Below are 19,293 nucleotides of genomic sequence, written 5' to 3' on the forward strand. Positions count from 1 at the left end.
CTCTTCTCTGAAAGTTTGGTAGAATTCTCCAGTGAAGCCATCCAGGCCAGGGCTTTTTTTGTTGGGAGTTTTTAAATTACCTGTTCAATCTCTTTTTTTGTTACGGGTTTATTTAGTTGTTCTACCTCTGTTTGTATTAGTTTAGGTAGGCAGTGAGTTTCTAGAAATTTGTCTGTTTCCTCTAGGTTTTCAAATTTGTTAGAGTACAATTTTTCGTAGTATTCTGTTATGATTCTTTACATTTCAGTTGGGTCTGTTGTGATATCACCCATCTCATTTCTTACACGGGTTATCTGCTTTCTCTCCTGTTTTTCCTTTGTCAGTTTTGCCAATGGTTTATCAATTTTGTTGATCTTTTCAGAGAACCAGCTTTTGGTCTTGTTAACTCTTTCAATTGCTTTCTAGTCTCTGTTTCATTTAATTCTGCTCTAGTTCTTATTATTTCCTTTCTTATGGCTCCTGAGGGCTTCTTTTGCTGCTCTCTTTCTACTTGTTCCAGTTGTAGGGCTAATGTTTTTATTATGGCCCTTTCTTCTTTTTGGATGTGTGCATTTATTGCTAGAAACTGACCTCTGAGCACTGCTTTTGCTGCATCCCAAAGGTTCTGGTAGGATGTGTTTTCATTCTCGTTTGATTCTATGAATTTCTTTATTGCATCCTTAATTTCTTCTATAACCCAGTAGTTTTTGAGCAAGGTGTTGTTCAGTTTCCATGTGTTTGATTTTTTTCCCTTGCTTTTTCTGTTGTAGATATCTACAATTACGGCTTTATGGTCAGAAAAGATGCTTTGTAATATTTCAGTGCTTTGGATTTTGTTAAGGCTTGCGTTATGGCCTAATATGTGGTCTATTCTGAAGAATGTTCCATGTGCGTTGGAAAAGAAAGTATACTTGGCTGCTGTTGGGTGGAGTGTTCAGTATATGTCTATGAGATCAAGTTGGTTGATTGTAGCATTTAGCTCTTCCATGCCTTTTTTGAGCTTCTTTCTGGATGTTCTGTCCTTCACCGAAAGTGGTGTGTTGAAGTCTGCTACTACTATTGTGGAGCTGTCTATCTCTCTCTTCAGTGCTGTTAAGAGTTGTTTTATGTATTTTGGAGCCCTGTTGTTAGGTGCGTAAATATTTATTGTAGTTATGTCCTCCTGGTGTATTGACCCTTTAATCATTATATAGTGTCGTTCCTTATCCTTTGTGGTGGATTTTACTTTAAAGTCTATTTTGTCAGAGATTAATATAGCCACTTCTGCTCTTTTTTGAGTGCTGTTTGCTTGATATATTTTTTTCCATCCTTTGAGTTTTAGTTTGTTTGTGTCTTTAAGTCTAAGGTGTGTCTCTTATAGGCAGCATATACCTGAATTGTGTTTTTTTATCCAATCTGCCACTCTCTGTCTCACATTGCTGGTTCTATGGAATTGCTGAAGGAAGAGGTACCTGCTCACACACAGCCTTCTATAAACTAAATCTAGACCTCTGGAACAGGCCATAAAATCCATCCTCAGGCAGTTTACAATCTAAAGATGGCATTAGCAACCTCCCTAGGTCTGCAAACCAGTATAGATGCTGGGTTGGGGGAGTGGGTAAGGGCTTTACATTCAGGCAGACATGAGTTTGAATGGTGGCTCAGCTGCCTGCAAGGAGTCTGATCCTAGGTACAGTAACAGATTTTTCTGTCTTCACCTGTAAAATGAGGGTAACAATACCTATCTTGCAAAATCATTTTTGAAGATTACATTAACGTAGAACAGGTAGTTGTTGTTATTAGGTGCCGTTGAGTCAGTTCCGACTCATAGTGACCCTGTGTACAACGCAATGAAACGCTGCCCAGTCCTGTGACATCCTCACAATCTTTGCTATGCTTGAGCCCATCGTTGCAGCCACTATGTCAATCCATCTCGTTAAAGGTCTTCCTCTCTTTCACTGACCCTGAACTTTATCAAGCATGATGTCCTTCTCCAGGGACTGGTCCCTTCTGATAATATGTCCAAAGTATGTGAGATGAAGTCTCACCATCCTTGCTTCTAAGGAGCATTCTGGCTGTACTTCTTCCAAGACAGATTGATTTGTTCTTCTGGCAATCCATGGTAACAGACTCTCGATCAATGGCAGCTATTGTTTACATTGTTATGGGAAGCAGGACGTGGGAGGACAAGAAAGGAAAGGAGAATTGGCGAATGGGAAACCAGAGGATGGAGGGGAGGGAGGGAGAACACAGAGGTTTATGAAGTGGAAGATGGAGACGGGCTAGCTGACCAACCACAAGTTCCTCTTGTGCATGACCAAGCTGAACATGGTCTCACACACTGTTCCAACCTAGAACGTCATCTTTCTGGTGTGATTTTTTTTTGTGGTTATTGTAAAAACAAACACACACACAAGCACACACCTCACCACTACAGTGCCTGGTACTTTCACAGCGTCATCTCCTTCTAGACCTGCCCAAGTCCCAAGTGGAGAGCAATTCTGTACTTACGCTTTAGGAAGGAGACTTTGCGGCATCTCTTCCCCAACAGTTCTGTTTCTGACGTAGGGATGAGCTGCTGGTGCTAATGTAGCTGTTGTTTTCTCACCTTCTCTGGGTTTTTTTCTCATCCCTTCACTTTATGTTTGGAAACTCATATTATCTGTTCTGTGCCCTCTCCAGATTACATACTTGGTACAAAATGTCACAGGAAGAGTATTAAAAAACAGATCCAGATTGGAAAGAAAGGAAAATTCTACGTGTAATATAAGTCATAACGTGAGCATTTTAGGACTTGGCAGGGTGACAGACTTCTGACGATCATGGGGCCTTGCCTTCCTATAATGTTTCCTGCCTCGGGAAAGTAGAACTGACTTGAGAGATACAGAATCTGTCTGCTTGAGGGGACCCTTAAGGAGAAGGAAGTACTCCGGGCATTGCAAGTGCTTCCTCTAGTCCCGTCCCTTCCACTGATGGAAAGCAGTGGTTCCAAAACATTAGTATGCATCAGAATCTCCAAGGCTCCTGGTAACAAAGATTGCTGGACCAGCCCCTGAATTTCTTCAGTAGGTCTTGGATGGAGTCTGACAATTTGCATTTCTAACACATTCCCAGGGGATGCTGATGCTGCTGGCGTGGGGACCACACTTTGAGGACCACTGATATAAAGTTTTATTTGCTGTGAGTCTCAGAAACATTATAAAAATAATCCTCATCAGACCCTTACGAAACATATTAATATTACTGTTATTCCCATTTAGAGATGAAGCATAACTTGTTTAATGTCACACAGTTGTTAAGTGGCAGAGCCAGGATTTCAACTCTGGTCTCTCTAATTCCAAGGCCAGGTTTGTACTTGATGCTTGGGGCAGAGGGCTTCCTGACACTCGATATGAGCCTGGGGAAGGCATATCCCCCAGGTAGAAATCTCATGCAAGAGGCCTCCACCCATGATCCTTTCCCCACATGAGCTCCTCAAGTCCAGAATCAGATGGTAGTGTCGCTGTTTACAACTTCCCTTCTTTACCACTGTAGCGCTCCTGTATGCTGAGCAAATAATCCCAGAAGCTGGACTATATGAAGAAGAATGCAGCATCGGGATTGGAGGAAGGCTCGTTAACAACTTGAGATGTGCAGATGACACAGCCTTCCTTGCTGAAAGTGAAGAGGACTTGAAGCACTTACTGATGAAGATCAAAGACCACAGCCTTCAATATGGATTACACCTCAACATAAAGAAAACAAAATTCCTCACCAATAAGCAACATCATGATACATGAAGAAAAGACTGACATCAACACTTTCATTTTACTTGGATCCACAATCAACACCCATGGAAGCAACAGTCAAGAAATCAAATGATGCGTTGCATTGGGCATATCTGCCACAAAAGACCTCTTTAAAGTGTTAAAATGTAAAGATGTCACTTTAAGGACTAAGATCCACCTGACCCAAGCCATGGTGTTTTCAGTCAAGTCATATGCATGTGAAAGCTGGACAATAAATAAGGAAGACCAAAGAAGAATTGATGCCTTTGAACAAACAAATCTGTCTTGGAAAATGTACAGCCAGAATGCTCCTTAGAAGCAAGGATGGCAAGACTTGGTCTCACATACTTTGGACCTGTTGTCGGAAGGGACCAGTCCCTGGAGAAGGAAATCGTGCTTGGTAAAGTAGAGGGTCGGTGTAAAAGAGGAAGACCCTCAATGAGATGGATTGACACAGTGGCTGCGACAACAGGCTCAAGCATAACAATGATTCTGAGAATGGTACAGGACTGGGCAATGTTTCGTTCTGTTGTACATGGGGTCTCTGAGTCAGAACCTAATTATCAGCACCTAAAAACAACAGTTTACTTTCCAGTGTGAGGATGAGGGTTTAGATCTCCACTGCTGGCTCATTGATGGCATCAGTACCTAGCACAGGGCCTGGCACTTAGGTACTCAATACCTATTCATCCAGAGATGCTATGGTGAAAAGGAAAGACCATGGTCTTTGGAACTAAACAGACTTTGGTTCAAATACCAGCTTTGTCACTTACTAGTGGGTGAACCCACCACTCATTTGTCCGTGTGTCGTATTGTGGTGGCTTGCATGTTGCTGTGATGCTGGAAGCTGTGCTAATGGTATTTTAAATAACAGCAGGGTCATCCATGGTGGACAGATTTCAGTGGAGCTTCCCGACTAAGACAGACTTGGAAGAAGGACCTGGCAGTCTACTTCCATAAAAGATTCGCCAATGAAAACCTTATGAAGAGCAGCGGAACACTGTCTGATATAGTGCCGGAAGAAAAGCCTCTCAGGTTGAAGGCACTCAAACCACCATGGGAGAGGAGCTGCCTCTCAAAGTAGAGTCAACCTTAATGATGTGGATGGAGTCAGTCAAGCTTTCAAGACCTTCATTTGCTGATGGGGCACAACTCAAAAAGGGAAGAAACAGCTGCAAACATCCATTAATAATTGGAACGTGGAATGTATGGTACAGGGTCAGGGAAAAGAGGAAGACCCTCAATGAGATGGATTGACACAGTGGCAGCAACAATGGACTCAAACAGCAATGATTGTGAGGATGGCTCAGGACAGAACAGTGTTTCGTTCCATTGTACATAGGGTCGCTATGAATTGGAACCAACTCAATGGCACCTAACAACAGTAACAGTGGATGAACTTGGGAGAGTCACTCTAGGCCTGTTTCTACAGCTGTAAAATGGGCACAAAACATACCTTCTTCATGGGGTCTGGTGAATATTACAGATGAAGTGTGCAAAGCACAAGATACACTGAGGTCTGTAAATGGAGGTTGCTGCTATTGCTTGCTGTTGCAGTGATTTGTTGAATGAGTGAATAAATAAATTAATGAATGGCTCACCCTCAAGCTGGGAAGTCCCTGGCTCTAACCTCTCTCCAGCCTGACACTGTCTGCCTGTGTCTACTGCATCCCTCTTCATAGCAGGGCTTGGCTTCTCCCAAGAGCCCACACGCCTCTCCAGACACTGGCCGCCCTCTGCACTGGGCAGCTCTGTTCGGCTGGACATTTCCACACCTCCTCCCGAGCAGGGATTCTCACGTTTGTTCTAAGGCCACCAGTGAGCTGCGAAGGGCCCCTCAAATGCCAGTCCTCTCTGCCTTCTTGTGAGTAGCACCCAATTCCAAGACTTTCACTTTTATATTTGTGTAAAGACTATGTGCTGGGGATTACTCATATCTGCTATTCATAAACACAAGTTAGCTCATGACTAAATTTCCTGAGGGCTCTAATTTGGTCATCTGTGAAGTCAGGCTGTTTGTAAATGCTCAGCAACGCTCCTCCTCCCCCGCACTCAGGCAGCCCATTAGAATCCTGTGACCTGGGAAGGTCACTTTGTCATCATCGCAAAGTCAGGCCTGCTTGGAGTTGGTCATGGTTTTCAGCTACTGCTACTCTTGCTTTCCAATTAGAAATCATAGTTCATTTAACTTCATCATTATCATAGTAATTGTGGAGGATATTTAGTTAACCCTACAGGACAGAGTGGTGCATATTTGTAACAAAGGCATCTAGCCTGTAATTTTCTAATGACTACGTCTTAAGACATGAACAAGCTGTTCAAGCATGAATCATGCATACCCTGTTGCTAAACAGATACATACAAAATCTGTGCCCAAAAGTGCTTGCATAGTTGTTCTGGTTATCTGTCACTGCGGAGCTAACTACCCCAAAACTTAGTGACTCAGAAATCATTTTCTTATTCTGCGTGATTCTGTGCAGCAGGAATTCAGACAGGGCCCAGCAGGGACAGTTTCTCTTGACTACACATCATGTCTACTAAGGCTGCAAAGTCCAGAATGGCTTCTCATCTCAGTGTCCAGCAGGGCAGCTAGGATGGTGTCTTGGTCATCTAGTGCTGCTCCAACAGAAATACCACAAGTGGATGGCTTTAACAAAGAGAAGTTTATTCTCTCACCGTCTAGTAGGCTACAAGTCCAAATTCAGGATGTCAGCTCCAGGAGAACGCTTTCTCCATTGGCTCTGGAGGAAGGTCCATGTTATCAATCTTCCCTTGATCTGGGAGCTTCTCTGCACAGGAAGCTCAGGTCCAAAGGACACGCTCTGCTCCCGGCACTGCTTTCTTGGTGGTATCAGGTTCCCATGTCTCTCTGCTCGCTTCTCTTTTATATCTCAAAAGAGATTGGCTTAAGACACTATCTAATCTTGTAGACCTCATCAGTATAACTGCTGCTAATCCATCTTATTACATCATAGTGATAGAGTTTACAACACCTAAGGAAATCACATCAGATTACTAAATGGTACACAATCATATAATACTGGGAATCATGATCCAGCCAAGTTGACAGATATTTTTAGGGGACACAATTCAATCCGTGACAAATGTCTTGAATGACTCAGGGCTGGCTGGCATGGCTTGATGGGGGTCTCATATCTGGAGCTTCAGTTCTTGTCATCAGCTGGCTTGCTCATTTCTCCTCCATGTAATGCTAAAGCCTCCCTCTACCCACGTAGCCTCTCACGTGGCCTCTGTGTGGTGTCTCCAGCAAGGTGGCTGAACTTCTTACAAGGCAGTTCAGTGCTCCCAAGGGCACAAAAGCAGAAGTTTCCAGGCTTTCTTAAAGCTTAGGTTTGAAACTGGCACAGCATTACTTGTACTGCATTCTCTTGATTAAAGCAAGTCACGTGCCCAGCCCAGGTTCAAGGAGAAGGGACTAAAAAGGATACGAATATAAGGAGGTATGATTTATAGGATCACTATGAGTCGGAATCAACTTGATGGCAATGGGTTTTGTTTGGGTTACCCATGTAATGGAGCCCTGGTGGCACAGTGGTTAAGAGCTCAGCTGCTAACCAAAAGGGTGGCAGTTCAAATCCACTAGCTGCTCCTTAGAAATGCTATGAGGCAGTTCAACTCTGTCCTGTAGGGTCATTATGAGTCAGAATAGACTCCACAGCAACAGGTTTGGTTTTGGTTTTTGGTTTTTGGTTTTTGGTATCCATGTAACAGACTACCACAATAATAACAGTTCACTGATGAATTCATGTGATTTAATTAACTTGTAATATACTATCAGGTTAAGCTTAATAAACTGACTAAGTCAGTTGTAAGCTGATGAGTCATTATTTTAATATTAAAGTGTATATGGATTCATATGTTTTATTATAAAGTAAGTGACTCATAATTCGTACTGTCAACAATTTTACTCACACTTGTTTCTTCTGTTCCTCTCCAATTCTTTGTTGTCACCCTTTTCTTTCTCTACTGGGAAGTGCATGCAGACATGTGTGATAGCATCGTTTGTTCTACCCAAGTGGGACTTGGTCAAAAAAAGTTGAGAACCACTTTTCTAAAGGTCAAGCAATGAACCCTGAGAAATCTTGTAGTAGCTGGAGCTACAAAGCAAACAAGACTCTGTCTCTACCCCAAAGGCACTGAGAGTCTAGTAGGGTAGGGAGTTGGTAAGTACTCTATACTATGTTGAGTGCAGTGATGGAAAGAAGCCCAGGGTGCTAGTGGAGAACAGAGAAGATACACTCAACCCAGTCTGGGCAATTAAAGGGAGCTTCTTGGAGTAGGTTAAAGTTCCTGGGTACTGCAAATTGTTCATGCACTTGGCTGCTAATTGAAAGATGGGTGGTTCAGTCCACCCAGAAGTGCCTCGGAAGAAAGGCCTGGTGATCTACTTTTAGAAAATCAGCCATTGAAAACCCTACAGAGCCCAGTTCTACTCTGACACACATGAGGTCACCATGAGTTGGAGATGACTTAATGGCAACTGTCTTCTTAAAGTAGGTGATACTTGAACTGAACACGAAGGCTGTGTTAGGGTTAAGGTTAGGGGGTCGAAGAAGGGGAAGCAGGAGTAACAGCTCAGAGATGGGGCACTTACCAGGATGTGACTCTTCACAAGTCTGGGAAGAGATAGGGGTTCTTATCTTACTAGCTTTTAGTCATTCTTCCCTTATAAAAATATTCTCGTTATGAATTCATTATAAATCTTTGGGTGCACATAAATAAGCCTCCCAATCTGATGTCATGTTCATGCATTAATGTTTTTATGAGAGCCAAGAGGAGGTGAGGAGGTGTTTGTTCTTAGATAATTGGCTATGGCTGATTCATTGGAGTGAATAGAGAGACCTGGGATGCAATACAGTGCTCATTGAATCTGCCGTCTTCTTTCTGACTTGTGATTTCCATGCTGACATCTGTAGAGAACAAATAGAGTCTGATCCAGTATATAAAATTGGGGAGCTAGAAAATGTGTTAGAAACCGTTATTTCAACTCTCTCATTTTGTAGACCAGGAAACTGAGGCCCAGCGAGCTGCAGTGACACAGCTGAAGCGAAATAAAATACTTTTCTCCCGATCCAAGCCAGACAATATCCAATCTGAGTTTTATTTAGAAAGCCCTATTAAATTTTTTTTCTGTCAGGAAAGACACGCGGGGTGGTAACAAGAAGATTGTTCACACTGTAAAGAGCTTCTGAGAGGGGAGTGATTGGACAGCTGCTGAAAGGGAACTGGCAAGTGAAATGGGCTGAGCCAGCCTCTTGTGTGTTAGCTGTCGTCTGTATCAGAGGGGGCCGAGACTTGGAGGGGAGACGCTGTGTGGGAGCATAGTCAACACATACCGTCTGGACAGCCGGGCAATGTTTCAGGGCTGTAATTTTTCCTGATGGAAATAGAGAACAGCGAAGGCAAGCACTGAGCTACAATGGAATAGCAATATAATTATATGAATATTTGTTGAGTTCCAACAACATATATACCTCTTTACCGCATTACGCCTATTCAGTGAGGGTATCAGCTCCTTAAGGAAGCTCTTCCTGACCCCTTGGGTTTCCTTCAGACACATGAGATGGGCCCCGTAATTCCCTGTACGTATCTGTATCACAACTGTTACCAGCTTGTGTGTTCATCAACTCTTTGTGTGTCTGTCTCCCATGTAGGACAGCCAGCTACCATGATAGAGACACATAGAGTTGTATGGAAAAGCAGTGTTTAAAAGACCGCCTGTAACGTGCTACCTTTTGTGTGAGAAAGTAGAGGAAATAAGAAAGTATCTGTGTATCTGCTCATCTGTGCCAAATAAAGAAAGGAAAGATAAACTAGAAACGAATGAGGTTGGTTCCTCTCAGGGGTGGGTGGGAATGAGGTGGAAAGGAGGAGGACGGGAAGGAGTTAAGCAATGGGGAAAAGCAACACTTCTCTGAATATACCTTTCTGTGTAGCTCTGACTTTTGTAACTAAAGAGTTGTCAATGAGAATGGAGGTGTATGGAGGGGGGACTCTCCTGTGAAATACCAACAGAAACAAATGGGAGTGGAAAGGAGCTGACCTACGTAACTTTGGAACACAGTATTTGAGGAGACCCTCAGGCTAAAAACAAAAGACCTGTGAACAAATGTTAAACTCTCGTTAGTTTTTTCCCGGAAGTATGGATTAGCCATTCTGAAACTCCTTTCTGCATATTCTAGGACTGAGCAAATAAGTACATTGTAGATAATGGAAGCAAAGTTTCTCACTGCTGGAGAAGGAGGCTTAAAAATACGGAATGAGGAGAAGGCTGGAATTAACCCTGTAGTGTTGGACTGGATTTGGGGGTATCAATACGAACTCAGGATTTTTAAGATAGATAGATATATGGATGCGTGGACAGACAGACAGAGACAAGATGTGTGTGTATACATGCATGTATTTCCTAGTCACTGAGAGGGTCTAGAAGCAATGACATCCTGGTAACAACAAGCATATCTAGTGCCCAAATCTTAGTTTCAAATACCGTCCTCCAGTGAAGGAATCAAAACACTTTGGAGAAATGACTGATTTCAGGACTAGGGCTGAGAAAGTAGAAGATGAGCCTGAAACATTTTGTAGTGCTAGAGAGTAAGAGAGTGCTCAAAGAATGACGGGAATAGGTCCAAAGGACAAGGAACCACCGTGAATGAGCCTCCAAATCTGGGACAATTTGAGAATCGAAACAAATAATGACAGTAACAGCTTACAATCCAGTGAATAAAATGGATTTACACATAATATATAAATAAGATGTTTGTGCGTATATATATATACATATATGTATGTAAATTGGAGCCCTGGTGGCGCAGTGGTTAAAGAGCTCAGCTGCTAACCAAAAGACCAGCAGTTCGAATCCACCAGCCGCTCCTTGGAAACCCTATAGAGCAGTTCTACTCAGTCCTATAGGGTCGCTATAAGTCGGAATCAACTAGACAGCAACGGTTTTTGTTTTTTTTTAAATATGCACACCGATATAAATAACTAAAGAAGGGCAAGCTCTTCTTTACAGTAGAATTCCCAACTAATACTTAGAGAAGGACTGATGGAATTAAAAAATACTCATAGTAATAATTAATCCGGGCAAGAATCATCAGTGGATGCTAAAACTAGTGGATGAAATTGTGATAAGTAATTACTAAATTATATCAGCCTGGAGTAGGGTACGGTCAAGTCCAGAAACTTACGGCACAACGCTAGAGACACTTCATCCAGCGACTGTCAGCTGCTGTTTCAACTGTGTTGCTAGGTGTTACATTTGCAATAGGAATCTCTGGGTGGTGCCAACAGTTAAGTGCTTGACTACTAACTGAAGGGTTGGTGGTTTAAACGAACCCAGAGGTGTCTTGAAAGAAAGGCCTGGCAATCTGTTTCCGAAAGGTCACAGTCTTGAAAACACTGTGGAGCAGTTCTACTCTGCACACGTGGGGGTCACCATGAGTCAGAATCGATTTGGCAACTGGTTGGGTGGTTTTATTTTTTATGTTTGCAGTAGGTGGATAACAATAATTACTTGCTGAGTGCCCACCGTGGGACAGGCATGTGCTAGGTGGGTTTTGTTCTTTGTTTTTGCATATAGTAGCTCATTTAATCCTAACAACAACCCAGCGAGTTTTTTTACTGGCATCTCTATTTTCAAGATGAAGAAACCAAGGTTCAAGAAACCTGTCTCAGTTCAGAGAGCTACTAAGAGGCAGAACCAGGATTCAAAATTCCTGTTTTCTGGTTTCAAATTCAGTGCTTGCTCTACCACACAGTGTGTCTCCAGGTCCCTTAGAATTCTGTGCATCTGAAAGTATGCAGGATGATTAGATCAGACAGGCGTTCTTCAACAGCAAGTACCAGTGGTTCCTTTTTCCTCCTCACCGTATTCGCTAAACACCACACCGCCATTCTCTCATCTGCAAAATAGGGTCTGGTTGCTGTCAAGTCTATCTCGACTCATGGCAACCCCACGTGTGTCCGAGTAGACCTGTGCTCCACAGGGTTTTCAATGGCTGTTTTTTCAGAAGTAGATCACCAGGGCTTTCTTCCCAGGAGCCTCTGGGTGGACTTGAACTGCCACCCTTTTGGTTAGCAGCAAGCACGTTAACCATTTGTGATACTTAATTTATATGACTGTTATGAAGATTAAATTAGACAACTTTCACAAAGCATATAAACGAAACCAAAACTCATTGCCACCGAGTCGATTCTGACTCACAGCAACACTACAGGACAAAGGAGAAGTGCCCAAGAGTGTTTCCAAGGCTGTCAGCTTTACCACATCTTTCTCCGCAGCTGGCGGATTGGAACCGCCAACCTTTCAGTTTGCAGCTGAGCATTTAGCCACTGCGGCCACTAGGGCTCTTGTAAAGCACATAAAATCAAACGCGTTGCCATCGAGCGTATTCCTACTCATAGCGACCCTATAGGACAGAGTAGAACTGCCCCATAGGGTTTCCAAGGAGCGGCGGTGGATTTGCACTGCCCACCTTTTGGGCTAGCAGCCAAGCTCTTAATAAGTGTTCGTTAAGTGATAACAGCGGCGGTGGTAATAATGGTTGTAATGCTGAATTGCCTGCTATGGTGGAAAACGTTTCTAAAGGACATCCGTCACTTCTGGACTAAATTAATAAGCAAGGGCGAGATCATCAAGAGCTTTGTGTATCCTGAAAAGAAGATTAAAATCTTTCTCCATAGGCAATAGAAACCGCTGAAAGATTTTATTACAGGGAGAGATGAGATCTCATTGGCAATTTAGAAAGTGGACAAAAAGGAGGAGAGCAGAACTGGAGGCAGGAAGACCGGTCAGGAGGCTGTTGGCCAAGACCAGGCAAGAGATGATGAGGGTCTGAGTTAATGAAATGGCAGGCGAGATGGAGAGGAAGGAACACACAATGAACAGCCAAGTCTCCAGGACGGCGTTGGGCAGGAGAGACTGGGCAGGAGCTTAGGATGGCCCTCAGGCCTCTGGTGTGGGCGTCTGCACCTCCTGGGGCATGTCCAGAATACAGAGAGGGAGCAGCATGGGGCATGGGATGGTGTCAAGCAGTTGGGACATACAAGGAAGTTACGATAGACAGCTGGATATTCAGATCTGAATGGAGGAGAGTGCTCAAGGCTGAAACAGTGTGTCTGGGAGTCACCAAAGCTGTAGAGGTGGGTGACATCCCTTAGGGAAGGGAGGTAGACTGAGGAGAGGGCTGAGGAGAGGATTTTGGTAGCACCGATATTAAAATGATGGCACAAGAAGGGGCTAAAGGAGACTGAGAAGGAACTCGCAGAAAGGTAAGAGAAGGTGAGGAGTTTCAGGGGAGGAGTTTTCAGCCATGTTAAAGGCTGCAGAGAGAGCAGATGAAGCAAGGAGGCATTGAAAGGTGCCTGCTGGACTTGTCTGTTGGGTCACTGGTGGCCTTGACAAAAACAGGTGCAGAGGAGCAGCATCCAGCCTGCCAGAGGGCTAAGGAGAGGGTGGGACTTTGTGAGGACTGAAGCTAGCCCCTGAATGCTCCCAGGGATACAGGGATCTCAGTCCCTTGCCGTCCTTCTGAAGTACTGTGGGAAAGGTCTTCCGAACAAAGCCGGAATCTCTCTCTCTCCAGTATCCTCCACCGGCCCTAGTTCAGCCCTCCTGGTCCTACACACACACATGGACACACAAAACCATTGCCTTCTACTTAATTTTGACTCGTGGTGACCCCATGTGTTACAGAGTACCACTGCTCTCTGAAGTTTTCTTGGCTGTAATTTTTACAGAAGCAGATTGCCAGGCCTTTCTTCCATGCTGCCACTGAGTGGGTTCAAACCACCAACCTTTAGGTTAGCCGTCAACCACGACCATTTGCACCACCTAGGAACTCCTCCACAGAGCTGTCCAAATACAGTTCTCCACTGGGTCATCTCAGCCAGCCCCTCCAACCATTCTTCATATGCCCCAGGCTTCCCCTGTGCCTTGAGATCTAAGACCTAGGATGATCCTGTTGGGTTAAAATTGGACTTGTTCTTTGGTAACATTGAAGCCTGTCTTTCAGTTGGTCTTTATTTCTCCTCCCTTTAAGCGTTGGCTGCTAACCAGAAGGTCGGCAGTTTGAATCCACCAGCCGCTCCTTGGAAACCCTATGGGGCAGTTCTACTCTGTCCTATAGGGTTGCTGTGAGTTGGAAGAGACTCAAAGGCAATGAGTTTTTTTGGTTGTGTTTTGTTTTGTTTTAGGTCGGTGGCTTTTCAACCTTATTTTTTAAACTTCAACCCAGAGTAAGAAATACATTTTACATTATCCTTAGTATACACACGTGTGTAATGGAAAGAAAAGTCTCATGAAACAATACTCACCCTTTCTACAGGAAATGTGCTCTAATATTGTCAGCTCCATTCTATCCTATTCTGTTTCATATTTCTAAATGCTGTCCTAACTCATTACATTGATTTCACAACCCACCAAATGGATTTAATGACTAATAGCATGAAATACACCGTGCTAGGAGACTCACAGGGAAGAAGATGCTAAGTGTTTGTCGGAACCATCCACGTTCCCTCCCTCAGGCTCTCCTGCAATAAGGCCAACATGCCTTTGTCTAACCTCCTCTTTACTTATGGCTCTGAGAAGATAGAGAGCTGATTCATTCACTAGGATCTTAGCCAGCCTTGGGGCGTGTATTTTCAAAGTGGCTCACTAGAGGAAGGTAAGCAGCCATAATGGTAGAATTTAGAAATGGATGGAGGAGAGAATGGCTCACCTATCAATCACCCCACAGAGGTCACTGTCCCTACACTTACTCATGAGACTTCCACCTGCCCAAAGCATTTTCATCCCGTGAGGAAGGCCTCGTTGTTGGGTGCCATCAAGTCCATTCCAACTTATAGCGATCCTGTATGACAGGGCAGAACTGCCCCATAGGGTTTTCTTGGCTGTAATCTTTACAGAAGCAGAGCTCCAGGTCTTTCTCCTATGGAGCCACTGGGTAGGTTCAAACTACTGACCTTTCTTTTAGCAGCTGAGCGCTTAACCATTTGCACCACCAGGGCTCCTTTGAGGAGGCGCCCAGGTGGTCCTAATACCACCTGGCACATGAGCCCTTTAAAATTCCCCCAGTTTAGGAGTATAGCCCACCTATCCTACAGGCCGTTGTTTGCCACCCCCTGCCCACCCTCAGCCAGACAACCGTCTGGAGTTGTGCTGCTGGTCTGCTCTCAGAGCTCGCGTCAGACTTGCCAGGCGGGGGTAGGGGGGACCCCTCTCCTGAGAAACATTGCCCCCTGTATATCTTTCTTCAAAGAACATTTGGGGATTTTTTTTTTTTAAATAAGAAAAAGATGACTTAATGTGTTTTAACATAAGACTTTGGAAGAAAGGCCTGGCAATCTACTTCCCAGAAGTCACAGCCATTGAAAACCCTATGGAGCGCAGTTGTACTCTGACACATGTGGGGCCGCCATGAGTCGGAGTCAGCTGGACAGCAACTGGTTGATGTAATCAACACTCTCATTCACAGTGTCTTTTCCGCTTCTACCCAGGAAGAACCAGGATTTCTGGATTTACTCTGAAGACAGGAGAAAGTTACCTGAGGAAGAACACATGTCGTGTCTCACCCTCTGAGAGGGGCTGCCGCTGCCATAGACGCTTGGGTCCTCTGAGAAGTCTCCAGAAGAGCTTTCCATGGTATACCTGCCATGAGCGAGGCCCTGGGCTGGGCCTCGGCTTCACCCTGGTGAACAAAACTCCATTCCTGAACTCAAGGCACTCACATACAGTAGAAAGATGAGTGAACGAGGGTGGGTCTTCCTCACGCCAGAAGAATTTGACCAACTCCAGAAATATTCAGAATGTGAGTAAATGGATTGACCTCCCTGGGGTGGGGGTTCCTCTTGGTTGGGGAGATCGTTTTCTGGAGAACAGAGAAATGTAATCATTGCAAAACCACGGAGAATAATGTTGAGCTTATAATTGTTAAATAATTGTTTTTAGGTTCTATAAATAATACATGCTTACCATAGAAATTTTCAGTGTATGGGGTAAAAAATAAACAGCAGGTTAAAAAATCAGAGTTAAACCCTATTAACATTTTGGAGCAGTCTCCTCCCGTATATATTGCATTACATGATTGAGTTCATACTGAATGCACCATTTTTTTACCCTGTATTTTCCACCTAAAATAATATCATAAACCAAAAAACCAAACCCTGTGCCGCTGAGTTGATTCCAACTCATAGCAACCTCATAGGGTTTCCAAGGCTGTAAATCTCTATGGAAGCAGACTGCCACATCTTTCTCCCACAGAGCCACTGGTGGTTTCGAACCACTGACCTTTTGGTTAGCAGTCAAGTGCTTTAAAACATAATATCACAGGTCATTAAAGACTCTGCATAGCTGCACACTATGTGGTTACAGTATTACTCAATCGTTTACTTTAGCAGACTTTTGCACTTGGATCCACTGACTTCTTTCAGTAAGATACTGAATTGTCATGTATGTCTCTTTCTTGGTTTTGTTCTGGAAAGACCTGAGCTTTCACTTGAGGTCTTTGGTTTCCCACTAGTTTTCCCCAGAACCATGTCAGTGGTGGTGAGACAGTCACATGCCGGCACTCAGCTGTGCCCCCCGCATTGTCACTGTTAGCAGCCGTCAAGCTGACTCCCAGCTCACGGCGATCCCATGCACAACGGGCCAAAATGTCGCCCAGTCCTGTGCCCTCCCCATGACTGGCTGCGGATCAGACCATTGTGATCCATAGGACTTTCATTGGCTGATTTTTAGAAGTAGATGGCCAGGCCTTTCTTAGTCCGTCTTAGTCTGGAAATTCTGCTGAACCCTGTTCAACGTCTTTAGCAACACAAAAGCCTCCACTGACGAAAAGGTGATGGCTGCGCTTGAGGTGCGTTGTCTGGGAATTGAGCCCGGTCTTCTGCACAGAAGGTGAGAATTCTACCAGTGAACCACCAAGCCTCCACCCCCACCCCCGCTGCTCTTAATAATGACCGGTGACAGGAATCTGCCCGAAGTGTGGCGGAGCACCCAGTGCTGGCTGCACTCTGCTCGCACGTGATGACCACTATTCATTGTGCAGCAGCACTGGCTTTCTACACAGCTGCCTGTCTCACAGAGCTCTCAGCCTGCGCCTGCCCCACCCTTGGTTCTCATCACCCTCTCCCTGCACGTTAATCGTGGCGGTGCCTTCATGAATCACTGAGCCCGAAGCGTGTCAAGCTGCCCTACGGAGTTCAGACACATCCCCCTGCAATTGCACTTTGGGCCGCCCCTCTGACCCTCCGACAGGACAGGTAGCTCTCGTGCACAGCACTGGTCTGGAACCAAGGAATCTGGCTCTTGCTCTCTGCAGTGTGACAACCCCTCACATCCCTGAGCCTCAGCATCCTCTTGTGTGACACGAGAGTGGTGGACTAGGCAATCTCTCCCCCTGGTCCCTTCCAGGCTTAACATCCTGTGACTCCACGTGCTCCCCAGGGTCAACAGGAATCTGTAGAATTATGGGTCAGTCTCCCTCCTGGGAGCCTGGAGCCCGTGGCCTCTTATCTGACCTCAGTGGATTTAGAGAAACTCTGTAAAATGTATTGACAAGGAGCAAGGAACCACCCTCCAGGGTAAATTCAATTTAATTTAGCCTGTTCTGTAGGTCAGCAAAGTGCCAGGCCCTGTCAGGGATGAAAAAGAAGCAGAAAGAAAAGCCCTGCCTCGAGGAAGCAGAATCTTGTTAGGAATCAGAAATGCACTCGTGACGCAAGTACAGAGCAGCTTCAAGCAGCGGGCAAACGACTGCTGGTAGAGTTGGCGCAAGTGAACACGTTAGTGAGAAGGAGATTCAAAGTCAGGGGAAGTTGGTAGAGGGGGTGTTATGGACTGAACTGTGTCCCCCAAAAATATGTGTATCCATTTGGCTAGGGCATGATTCCCAGGATTGTGTGATTGTCCACCATTTTTTCATCTGATGTGATTTTCCTATGTGTTGTAAATCCTAGCTCTGTGATGTTGATGAGATGGGATTAGCAGCAGTTATGTTAATGAGGCAGGACTTAGTCTACGAGAGTGAAATGTGTCTTGAGCCAATCACTTTTGAGATGTAAAAGAGAGAAGCGAACAGAGAGACAGGGGTATCTCGTACCACCAAGAAAGCAATGCTGGGAGCAGAGCGTGTCCTTTGGACCTGGGGCTCCTGAAGGAGAAGCTCCTAGACCAGGGGAAGATTGATGCCAAGGACCTTCCTCCAGAACCGACAGAGATAAAGCCTTCCCTTGGAGCTGACTCCCTGAATATGAACTTCTTACAGAAGCCTCCTAGACTATGAGAGAATAAATTTCTCTTTGTTAAAGCCATCCACTTGTGGTATTTCTGTTATAGCAGCACTAGATGACTAAGACAAGGAGGGTTAGCTGGGCAAACTTTATGAAGGAAAGAAGTCTGAAATTTGGGTGGTAGTGGTAGAGGGAGAGAAACAATGGAAGCCCAGGTAGAGGGCCACAAAGGAAGAGGGTGTATATAGTGTGATAAGGAGAGCTTCTGGACTAGAATGGGGAGGAGGAGAACAGAAGGAGGAAGGGAGGTAGCAGGAGGCCTTGAGGCTGTGTGTCAAGATGTGGGTTTTGGACCAAGGTGGCAAAAGCTGAGTTTAGAGTTGTGAATCTGGGGGCTGTGTGCAGGGTGACCCGGCCCAGGAAGGTGCCAGGTCAGGGAGGTCAGACAGCGTCCTTTGGATGAAATCTAGTCTGAGCTGAGGGAATAGGCTAAGCTGATGAGGATTGCAATTAACAAATGCTAATCGTTTGTAGTGGAAGTATCATCAAAATGTATGGAAAAAAAGGAAGCCATCAGAAATACCTCAAAGACCGTGACTCTGTGGGAATTGGCAGCATTAGGGTGCAGGGCTGGTAAGGATGGCTTTGGAATGTTGATTTTAAGATGATGATGACACATCCACTTATTTATTCATTATGTTTCAGGTTCCAGGGGAACGGCCTAGTGGGGGAAGATGGACGGGATTCAAACAAAGATGTCACAGTATGATAGGTGCTAAGTGGGGAGCACAGAGGAGGGGACCTGGCCCAGCCTAGTGGAAGGGCTCCCATTGCAAATGTTGTTTCTAGACTCTAAAACCAAACCAAGCCCATTGCCGTCAAGTCTATTCCAACTCATAGCGACCCTATAGGACACAGTAGAATTACCCCACAAGGTTTCCAAGGAGCAGCTGATGGATTTGAACTACCAACCTTTTGGTTAGCACTCGACCTTCTGGTTAGCAGCTGTAGCTCTGAACCACTATGCCACCAGGGCTCCCTAGAAACACTAGTAGGAGGGAAAAGGGAGAAGAGCCTTCCAGGCAGGGGAAGTGGCTTAAGCAAGGGCGGGGAAGTGGCTTAAGCAAGGGCAGGGAAGTGAGAAGGGGGTCATGGTAGCCTCATGAACTGCAAGCAGCTTGCAGGCTGGGAGCCTGGAGCATGTGGCATGGGAAGAGTTGGGGAAAAAACTGGAAAGGTAAGAACCCCATCCTGGATGGTCTTGCTTTCCAAGTAAGATATCCTGTGGGCCCCGCGGGTGAGTGCTGGGATGTGAGAG

The 19,293-nt window shown here is 45.0% G+C and overlaps 1 protein-coding gene across 1 annotated transcript in view; it reads left to right on the top strand.

The window, feature by feature from the left end:
* LOC101351610 (diacylglycerol kinase gamma) overlaps nt 1-19,293 on the top strand; it is a 123,312-nt gene that overhangs the window by 41,097 nt on the left and 62,922 nt on the right. The window contains exon 2 of the mRNA XM_023736846.1: nt 15,243-15,553. Within this exon, the coding sequence (XP_023592614.1) occupies nt 15,487-15,553 (67 nt within the window). The 5' untranslated portion in view covers nt 15,243-15,486. The remainder of the gene's footprint in view (nt 1-15,242; nt 15,554-19,293) is intronic.

The sequence above is a fragment of the Trichechus manatus genome, unplaced genomic scaffold, assembly GCF_000243295.1.
Source record: "Trichechus manatus latirostris isolate Lorelei unplaced genomic scaffold, TriManLat1.0 scaffold00092, whole genome shotgun sequence".
Classification (NCBI taxonomy): Eukaryota; Metazoa; Chordata; class Mammalia; order Sirenia; family Trichechidae; genus Trichechus; species Trichechus manatus.